Source organism: Paroedura picta, chromosome 9 (assembly GCF_049243985.1).
Source record: "Paroedura picta isolate Pp20150507F chromosome 9, Ppicta_v3.0, whole genome shotgun sequence".
In the NCBI taxonomy this organism is placed as follows: domain Eukaryota; kingdom Metazoa; phylum Chordata; class Lepidosauria; order Squamata; family Gekkonidae; genus Paroedura; species Paroedura picta.
Genome location: NC_135377.1, coordinates 2416797 through 2427471, shown reverse-complemented (window position 1 = coordinate 2427471; position 10675 = coordinate 2416797). Strand labels below are relative to the sequence as shown.

Sequence of the window (10675 nt, the reverse complement as noted above, 5' to 3'; positions counted from 1 at the left end):
CGCGCTTAAAGCGGAACGCGGCCTTGCAAGGTGGGAGGGAGGGAGGGAGGGAGGAAACGGGACTCCGAGCCGATTCTCGGCCCAGGGGGTCGTCTGAGTGCAGCGTCGGCAATTGAAACCTGGTCCCCAGAGGGAAACGTGGCTGGGCTTAAAGGCGCGCGCGCCATCCAAAGCGCAGATGCGCTTTGGATGGCGCGCGCGCCTTTAAGACCAGCCACGTTTCCCTCTGGGGACCAGGTTTCGTGTGCACGCGGGCTTTTTCAAGGTCCAGGCATGCACACGAAAGCTCATACCCGGGATTAATCTTCACTGGTCCCGAAAGGAGGCGAGCTAGTTGCAGAAATGATACGGAATTTTGCCTTGCTTTATTGGTGCCTTTCTTTGTCGCGCGCTGTTCCGGGGACTCAGGGCGGCTCCCAACAATGTAAATTACAAGGGAAACGGGGTTCCAAATGGATCGATCGATCTGGGCTGCCTTATTTTATTTGAAGATGGGGGGTGGAGCAGGTCGCCGTGTGGGTCTGACGCAGCAGGGCAAAGTCGCGAGTCCGGTGGTCTGTCCACCTTGAAGCCCCCGCAAGGTTTACTCCCGGTGGGAAGTTTTCGTGTGCACGCGCACCTCGTTAGAGACGAAGAAGCGCGCGTGCACGAGGAAGCTCGCACCTTGAATGGAAAATGGGATTTTAATGTGTGTATGTGTGTGTTTTTTTTAATGTTAATGTTTGGATGTTAACTCTGTGATTGTTTTTTCCATCGCGGTGCGCCGCCCTGAGCCGGCACGGGAGGGCGGTGTACAAATTAAATAAATAACAGAAGTGAAGCGGCTTACTCAGCAGTTACTCCTGATTTGAGCGGCACTTACTTGGGAGTAAGCAACGCTCCCGCCCGGTCCTTTGCACGCTGCCTTACCAACACCTAAACCCACAGGCTGCGCATCGCCCGGCCCCCCCTCTTCTGCGGAGACCCAACCGGGGCAACCTTTGCGGGCGCTTCGCAGACTGCAAAAACGCCCTCGGCAGCAGCAGCCGCCCGGGGCCTCGCAGGGACGTCTCCCCGCCTGCACACCGCAGGCACAGGTGCCACCGAGGCCAGGGCGGGTAAGCCGGCCGAGCTCTACCTGTTGAACGAGCTTGCTCCTCGCACGATGCCCCCCACTCCACCCCACCCCCCGGCATCTTTCCTCGACTTCGGGGCGGCCTTACTCCCAAGTAAAACTGCAACAATGGCTTTGCACCTGGGAAGCGAGTCCTGCAAGCCTCGCACGTGACTCGCGCCCTCCCAACAAATATGAAGTTCAAAGGGAGAAAGTGGGCGGGTCCCTCTCCTCCCCCTCCCCCCGCGGTGGCAGCAGGGCCCGCGCGCGAGTGAATGGGCCGCCCGGCGTGACGTCACCCGCGTTCTAATTCCCACGGTTGCCCCGGGAGACAGGAGGGTTCGGCTACATCGCTCGGGAAAAGAGTCAATGGGCCCGCCGGCCCCCCCTTCCCGGCGCTGCCATTGGGCGGCCGCGCCGTCTCTCAAAGCCCCGCGGCCCTTCTATTGGCCCGGGCGGCTCCTCCCCTCGCCGCCTCGCTCTCGGTCGCGCTGCAAAGCTCCAGGGCGAGGAGCGCCTCGCAGGTCCGCCGAGCGGGCCATTTTGGGGGCCGGGCGGGGAGGGATGCTGCGGAGTCTCCGCGGGAGTCGGGGCGGCTGAGAGGTCCGGGAAGGGGAGCAGGACCGCAGGAGAAGGCAGCCCAGGCAGCGCCCCACTGCAAAGCGGACCTGAGCCCCAAAACCAGGCAGGTCCCTACAGGTGGGGGGTCCAGTTTCTGCAGGGTCCGGTCCAGGGGCTTCCCTTGGGCCTGCAGGGCAAAACGCGCCCAGAAGGGATCCCTTTGGAAAGAGCACTCAGGAGGACCCCACGGTCAGGGGCCCTACATCCTCAAAGGTGCCCAGGTCTCTGCAGAGGGGCCCCAAGGACCCCGGAGGGAATGCCCAGGGTCCAGGGCCCGCGGGTGCCCTAGAGCCATAGTGCCGTCTGGGGCTGCCCCACAGATGTGCCCCCCATTCCGGTGATGATGAGCCCAGAAGAGGAGAGGGCCCCGCCCGGAGAAGCCTGCCAGGACGGCGATGAAGGCTTCCCGCTGCTGCGCCAGACCACCCAGAGCTCCAGCACCCGCAAGGTAAGGCTGGGCAAGGGCTCTGCACCCGGGGGACATCTCACGGTTAGCTGGCCGGCAGAGCTTCTTGGCTGAATTTGAGCGGGGTTCACTCCATGACGAGACCTCTGCTTGGGGTGCAGAAGCTCCTAGCTTCCGGTCCAGGCCTGCAAGGGGACCAGGGGGTCGGGGGTGTGAAAGCCCCTGCCCGGGACCCTGGGAAGGGGCTGCCACTCTGCGTGGACAATACTGACCTTGTGTTCAGGTGTCGGTAGAGAAAGACCTCCAATTGAGGCATTAGAGAGCGGCTGCCGGTTGAGTTGGCAATACCAACCTTGATGGGCCGAGGGTCTGATTCAATACAAGAAAATGTTATGCGTTCCCATGGCTGTCCAGGGTATAGCGTTGATGAGCGTGCGCTCTAACTCTGTCTGACAAGAGCTTCTTGTGCCATGTCCATCTATCCGTCCACGTAACGCCTGTGTACGGAGCTGGTCAAGTGTCACTTCTTTTAACTTAACATTTAGCGTTCGTGCCGATTCTGCTCAGCCATCGAGCCTCCTGAATTGGGTTTTGTTACTTCACTTTTTAACCTTAGACGGCCACAGGCAGGGGTGCAGGAAGGGGCTTTGAAGGTAAGGGCAGGTGGTTGCGGTGGGAGGTCCCCGGAGAGGAGGGTCCCTCTGCCAAAACCACCCTAAGGGGGTGGGCGTGGCTCAGCATCTGCTTGGCCTGCAGAAGGTCCCAGGTTCAATCCCTGGCATCTCCAGTGATGGGAAAGACCTCAGCCTGAGACCTTGGAGAGCTGCTGCCAGTCAGAGTAGAACAGGGGTGGGCAAACTGTGGCCCTCCAGATGTCCATGGACTACAATTCCCATGAGCCCCTGCCAGCTTTGCTTATCTGGCAGCTTCCTGGGTGCGTCGCGTCTTTTTCAAGATTGGCCCATCCCAAAGTGAAACTCAGAAGTTCTTTCTCTCTCTTCCCACTGCTGTTTGAAGCCGGTCCAACTCAGCTGATTCTGCTGTTGTAGGCTGAAGTTTTCCCCACAGGCTGCATGACGGCTGTGCTCTTGGCAGCGATCCGGACCTGCTCGTCAGCAAACACATCACCAACTCCCCCCCCCCCCAAATCCTAGCCGTGGATTGTTGGCCCATGGCTAGTCTTTCCAAAAAAGAAGGGTCTGGCTTCACTGGGTGGAAGTCCACGTCAGCTGCTTGCTCCCTGGCCTGGGGTCGCTGGTTGGAGATGCCTGTTGGAAACGGGCTGACCGTGGAATATGTTTTCCTGCTCTGTTTTATCCTGCTTGTCAACCGGTTACTTAAGAGTTTTCATTCCCTTGTCCAAGCGGGCTTGTAAACAGCTCTTCGGTTGCAAAAGCTGGCTGCAAGAGGCTTGTTTTTGGGGGGTTGATGATGCCCCAGGAAGAGAGAATCTGTTTTGCTGGCAATAAACTCCTCTCTATCCCTTTATTCTTTTCTGCCCTGGTGTTTACAGCTCTCCACCGCACCTGGCTCAGCCTTGCCTCCCCCGCATCCCTGCCCTGCTCTGGCCCTTTCACATGTTCCTTAAGGACAAAGAGGAGTTTGCCTGCCTACATGGTGTGCACACTGAACAGGGGATCCCCCCCTGGTCCTGGGTACCCCTGAAGTGGAGGTGCATGGTACACATGCTGGCAAACATGTTTTTGTTGCATTCCCATGTGACCGTCGCAGGTGTGCATTGAAACATTTTGTGTATTTCTGTCAAGGGGCTGTAGCGGTCTTGTTTGTTGCAGGAGTTGTGCGTTGCTCTGAGGCCCTAAGAAGGGAGAAAGGAGGATGGGGCACCCCACTTCTTTCTCCACTGGGAACCCTACGCAGCTTACATCTTTCTCCCCCATTTTATCTTCACAATAACCTTTGAAGGTAGATTAAACCGGGGAGCCATGTTGTTCTGAAGCAGCAGGACAAGATTTGGGTGCCTTTAATTTCTGGAAAATAAATTTTTATTAAAGCTTTTTTTCTTTTTTAGTAAAGGCAAAGCTAAAACCTAACGCAAACGGCAAGAAAAACAAAAATAAAAGAAGAAAGAAGATAGAGAAATAGATTCAGAAATATAAAGAAGCAGCATCTGATTTTCTCCATGGAAAATATACGTAGAATTACAAACTTGACACATACTCCAAAGCTGTAAATATGAAAAATAAATAAAACTCTCTTCTTTCTAATTATAATACATTTTTTTCCTCTTAGTCGTCAAATCCCCAAAGCATCGGTTCCTTTCTCCCCACTTTGAGCAAAAAGTTTATAAAGGTTTCCAGCCAGTCATTAATCAAAAAATTGTTTTTTGTCTGATCAAAGAAACAAGCTTGGCTACTCCTGCAAATGCCGTCATCTTCACCAGCCAGTCTGCCCCTGTGGGTAATGTCGCATCCTCCCAATTTTGCACATATTAGCCTCGCTGCTGGTGTTCCGTGACTTCCTTCTAGCTGTCCCCAAAAGAAAAGCCTCCAGCTTCAATTGTACGCTGATCTCTAAAATCTAGATCAGTGGATGGATTTGTGTCTCCATAAGTGGCACGTTCAAGGCCAATAAAGTTTTATTCCGGGAATAAGAGGTGCGCATGAAGAAGTGTGCATACATGCGAAACCTTATGCCCCAAATAAGACTTCGTTAGTCATGAAAGTGTCACTAGACTCAAATTTTGTTCTTCTAAGGTAGGTTCGGCTGTGAGAGTCACTGGCCCCAGATCACCCAGCGAGCTAGGTGGGGATTCGAACTTGGGTCTCCAGCGCTTGTTCTGACACTCTAACCACCGCACTTTACGGACTCTCAATAATTCTGCTACAACATGATTTCTATGAAGATGTAAAAGAAGAGCCATCTTGGTGCAATGGTTAAAGAGCGGCAGCCTCTAATCTGGAGTTTTATTCCCCGCTCCTCCTCCGCATGCTGTCAGCTGGGTGACCTTGGGCCAGTTACAGTTCTCTTAGGGCTCTCTCAGCCCGTCTGCCTCACAGAGTGTCTGTTGTGGGGAGAGGAAGGGTACCGGATGGTGACCCACTCTGAGACGCCTTAGGGTAGAAAAGAGTGGGATATAAAAACCCAGCTCTCCCTCTAAAATCCAGTTCTGCACAGCTCTCAAACGCCTGCCATTTCTCCCTAACCACCCGTCACTTCAGGGAATCGTCCTGACACTTCAATCCTGAGCAGAGTTAGCCTCTGCCAAGTCCTTTGAAGTCAGTGGGTTTAGAAAGGTGTAACTCCGCTTAGGATAGAACCGTAAGCCGCGAACCTGTTTGGTCGGTGGCCGTCGCCAATACTTCTCCGGACTGGTTTCTGCTAGGAGTGGGGGGGGGGGGGGGGCTCGTTCCCTGTTGACTCCGGGATGGGGGAAAGGGCCTTCCCCAGTTCAAGCAGCCCTGGGCAGACAGGACAGGAACTGTAATAGTTCTCGAACCGAATTCGCAGCCTGCCGAGATTTGTTGGATAGTGCGGTCATGGTCCTTTTTTTTGTTTTCACAATTCAGAAAGAAGGATCAGGTTGTATAGAATGCGGTTATACAGTTAACTGTGCACAGATATTCATTCATTCATTCATTCATTCATTCATTCATTCATTCATTTAATATGCCGCCCTCCCTTGAGGCTCAGGGAGGTTTACATAAAACAACAGAAAGCTCAGCTTTTCAACAATAACATTAAACGATACCAGAGTATAACGTTGCAAACTGTTTTTCACAGTCAGAGTAGTTCAGCAGTGGAATAGGCTGCCTAAGGAGGTGGTGAGCTCCCCCTCACTGGAAGTCTTCAAGCAGAGGTTGGATACACACTTTTCTTAGATGCTTTAGGATGCTTAGGGCTGATCCTGCGTTGAGCAGGGGGTTGGACTAGATGGCCTGTGTGGCCCCTTCCAACTCTATGATTCTAGGATTCAAACAGGTCCAGAGCAGAACGCATGGGTGAGTTTCTGGGAGGGAGGGAGGGATCAGGGGCCCTGTAGATGTTGCTGGTGACCTGGTCTCAACCAAGTACCTGGTGGAGGAGCTCCCTTTTGCAGGCCCTGCGGAACTGTTTTAGCTCCATCAGGGCCCTGATCTCCTCCAGGAGCTCCTTCCACCAGGCGTAGTCCTGTCGGCCAAGATTGTGTGGTAGGGAACAGAAGCAACAAAATCCTGACCTCATTCGGAAGCTAGCCTGATCCCATCTCGGAAGCTCAGCAGGGTCAGCCCTGGTCAGTGTTTGGATGGGGGCCCACCGAGGAAGTCCCAGGGTCGCAGCACAGAGGCAGGCAATGGCAAGCCACCTCTGCATGTCTCTTGCCAGAGTCACCCTGTCAGCTGTGACTTGACTGCCAGGAAGAGACAGATTTGGGTCGGTGGCCGTTTTCGCTTCCTTGCACTCCCACCATAAGTGGGACCTTCAAGACCAATAAAGGTTTATTCTGGGAATATGCTTTTGTGTGCATGCACATGAAGCCATATACCCCGAAGTAAATTTTATTAATCTTAAAAGCCAGCAAGGGGGGACTTACGGGAAGAACCAGGAAGTAAACATGAGGTCCTTGTGTCACCTGGAAGTGACTTGGGGGTGACACTCTGATTCAGAGGTAGTCAAACAACGGCCCTCCAGATGTCCATGGACTACAATTCCCAGGAGCATTCGCTGGCAGGGGCTCCTGGGAATTGTAGTCCATGGACATCTGGAGGGCCGCAGTTTGACTACCCCTGCTCGGATTTGTGGGCAAAACCTCTGTGTTAGAATAAGCTTCTTACTGTAGAATATTGCCCCAAAACCAGTATGTCACCCATGTCCCTACGTTGCTTCCAAGTGATGTAAGGACATCCAAATTTACTTCCTCCTTCTTCCTAAGTTCCCCTAATTTCTGAGAGCCTTTAAATGGGGGAAGAGGCTCCAAACCAGCGGATCCCCTGGCTCCAACTGTGGATTAACAACCTTAATTGGACCCTGCTTTGTCCAAGACAGGTTGTGCCCCCTAGACTTACACTCTAGACTTCAACAGTAGGGGAAAGCAGCAGAGAAAAATTGGGTACCAAGCTAGAGGAAAAGGGCTGGCCAAGAAAGACTCAGAGCTCACATGGCACCAGTGTGAGTTGCTGGGAACATTGGAACGGAGCACTGAGGAAGGATTACTGTTCCATGCGTGCTGCTTACTATTTAAATGCAGTCGTCTCGGTTTCCACGTGCAGACGGGCATTGTCACCCCTGCCTGGTTACGCCCTCATCTGCCTGTAATTCATCCAGAATAATTACTTTCCCACGGCTCAGTTCTCGCTCTATAGTTGTGTGCATTAAGACTCCAGCACTTTACCCAGAAAGCAGGAGCTGACAGATGGAAATAATTCACCGGCTCAAATGTCAAATTTATTTTGATGTCACGTGTATGGGAATGGTGCAAAATCCCCTCTAAGAAGGAAACAAATTAGGAAAGCAAAGCCTGAGCCTGGGAGCCCCCGAAAGCTTCTGCCCAGGATAAAACTTGGTGGGTCTTCCAGGCGCCCCTGGACTCAGACTTTGTTCTGCTGCTTCGGACCCACACGGCAGCCCCACTTGAAACGAACCGGGAGCACAGCTACCCAGGTTGACCCACAGCAGCAATCCCCCCCCCAGCCTTGGGTTGGGATGGAGGCTTGAAAAACAGCCTGATCACATCGTTGTTGTTCTGATAGGCAGCACGGCTGGACTTGACAGCGGATCAGAGGGCTTTTCTTTGGCGCGGTCCACCGGAAGCCTGGCAGGAGGGATGCGGTTGCCACGGCGATCCCATGCGATGGCCTGTTATCTCCCTGGCTTGGATAATGCTATCTTGTCACCGAGGTCTGAATGCATCTGTTTCCTGCTTCTGATTCTCAGTTTGGCCCGTGGCCCTGATTTTATAACGCACAGCTCATTTGCAATCTGGTTTTTGTTTTCAATTCTGAAAGGAGTGTCAATTCCCAACAATTTGGGCTCTGCCTGGTTGAGCCGAATAGCCGGGGCTGGTGCCCATCACCTGCTCTCACAGTGGCTTGCGTCCTCCTTGCGTGAGCCGGGCGGTGTGAGAGGGGGAGAGGCCTGTGGCTTCTCTCATGGTTAGCAATGGGGCGCTTTCTGCTGGGCACATTTTATATCCAGATTGGTACAGTAGTTATGGTCAGGGACCCAAAAGTTGAGCTGCAAAACAATATTAAAATCATTACAAATATTTATTAAACAAAGCACACCAATGATATATATTAAAAACAAAGTAAAAACAATACATGTCTAACAGCACATGACAGATTCAAGTGGGTCGCCGTGTTGGTCTGAAGCAGCACAACAAAACAAAATCAGAGTCCAGGGGCACCTTTAAGACCAACAAAGATTTATTTAAGGTGTGAGCTTTCGAGTGCAAGCAAGATTTAAGACCAATCTTTGTCTGGACTCTGATTTTGTTTTGTTGCACATGACAGAACAGACCAAATGCCTTTTGACCCCCAGGGGTCTTCCTCAGTGGTCAATTTACTGTGTGACATGCTCTCTTGTATAAGATCAAAATCTAAAGGCTTGCTGGGTGGCAAAGAAAAACCTGTTCGGTGTAGCTCCAACTAGTCTTTCTAAAGAATCTGATTTGGAGCCCCCTTCTAAAATATGTTTTATCTGAGGCCCCCACTCTCAGCTGTTGCCTAACTCTACATCAAGACTGCATTCTCATGGGTGTCAGAAAAAGCTTCTTCTTTTTTTTTTTTGCCCGCCCCCCTGCTTAATTAGCACATAAACAATCCCAGAGGACAGTGAAGAGGCTGTCTCTCTTGGCGTTTCCATAGCTGGATCCCCCTGGTTTTGCTCCTTTCTAAACATCCATAGACGGTCATTTGGGGAGGGGCTGTGGTCCAGGGGCAGAGCCTCTGCTTAGCATGCAGGAGGTCCCCGGTTCAATCCCCGGCAGCATCTCCAGTTGAAAGGACCAGGCGGGAGGGGATGGGAAAGGCCTCAGCCTGAGGCCCCAGAGGAGCTGCCAATCTGAGTGGGTAATATTAACTTTGACAGACCAAGGTTTGGATTCAGTAGAAGGCAAGCTTCATGTATGTTGCTGCTGTTGTTTTTATTCCAGTATTTTATATTTTAAAAAATCACACACCATCTGTCTTGAACAACTTTGGAAAACTGAACTGGAATTTTGGAGAGGGGCAATTTAGGAATGAATGAATGAATGAATGAATGAATGAATGAATGAATGAATGAATGAATGAATGAATGAATGAATGCATACTCAGCCCCAGGCCACTAAATCAGGGATGCAGTGCAAGTCTTACGAGGAGTGGATTTTGGTTTTCCTTTTGGAATGAGCATCAGACATGGTTTTATTCACTCGAAATATATCGCAAGAAAACATCCGGGACTGTTTCTGTAGGGAAAATGGGAAATTTGGGGAGTACAAGAGAAAACGTCTATGAATTGGATTCGTTTTCTTTTGGAATGGTTGAAATGTGCTGAGATGGCCTAGGCCACAGCAGCCTGTATCTCTCTGATATATTTTGGTGATGTTTGCAATTCTGCAATCCGTTAAGGCATTTCTACTTTTAAATTGCACAGATATGCCACTTGATATACCTTCTATGCAAAGTTTCTTTTTAAAAAATCATGCATCTTATGATGGCAGCAAAGCACGTTTAGGTGTTGCATATATTTCAAGTTTTCCAAGAATTTCCGTTCCCCCCTCCCTTCCAAATGTTTGGGAGTTTTGCATCTCTCTTCTCAGGTGGCTCGTCCCACGGAAATGCTCGTCTCCCATTCATTTCAGCAGGGCTCGTGGAAGAGAACTTTCCACCCCTTTGTGCCCTTAGTTTTTCCAAAGCGGAAAGAAGAGAGGAACATTTTCCCATGTGCGTGTGTGGTTCAAACCACGGTTCCCCAACATGGTGTTCGTGGGCACCGTGGCTTCTGCCAGTACTACTTTGGGCACCACCAAGCGTTTCTGAAAGTGGGCTGGAGGGATTGTGAGGAAGGGCTTCTACGTGGCTGCCTTCCCTTGGATGAGGTGGCTTGCCACTGGAGGATCAGGGGAGCTGGTGAGCATCTGGGCTTTTCGTGGTCCCTGTGGTTTGACTCCCCCTTCAGGATTCCCTTTTCCCAGGAGGAGTAAGGAAGCACGTGTTTCATTTGGCTTCCCCTCCTGCAGAAGCCTTTAGGGGGCTCATCCCACCTCCTGTGGAAATTCACCACCTCCTCCCAGATTTCCAAAATGGTCCCCCACCAGGCTCAGAAAGTTGCCTTTTCCTGCACACGGGAGCCAAAGAATTCTGGCCCGAGGTTCAAATTTGTACCCAGAGGAGATGGAAATTTGGGAGTTGCACCTGAATTACCCCCCTCAGTTCCTCCTATACCCAAATGTTTATATGAATGGCCCCGCAGTGCGAACTTCCTAAAATGACAATGTGATTTGCTGGGCACTAATCCTTTGCGCTCAAATTTCGCACCGGAGCAGCCCAAATCCCATGCGGAGAAAAGGTGATGAACGCCGTATAAATTATGCAGACTCAGCTATTGTGCCCGTATTTCTTTGTGCCGCCCGATGA

The 10675-nt window shown here is 51.8% G+C and overlaps 1 protein-coding gene across 1 annotated transcript in view; it reads left to right on the top strand.

The window, feature by feature from the left end:
• Positions 1-1533: 1533 nt before the first annotated feature.
• The window catches only part of RHPN1 (rhophilin Rho GTPase binding protein 1), a 34863-nt gene continuing 25721 nt past the window's right edge, over positions 1534-10675 (top strand). The window contains exon 1 of the mRNA XM_077351344.1: positions 1534-2162. Within this exon, the coding sequence (XP_077207459.1) occupies positions 2055-2162 (108 nt within the window). The 5' untranslated portion in view covers positions 1534-2054. The remainder of the gene's footprint in view (positions 2163-10675) is intronic.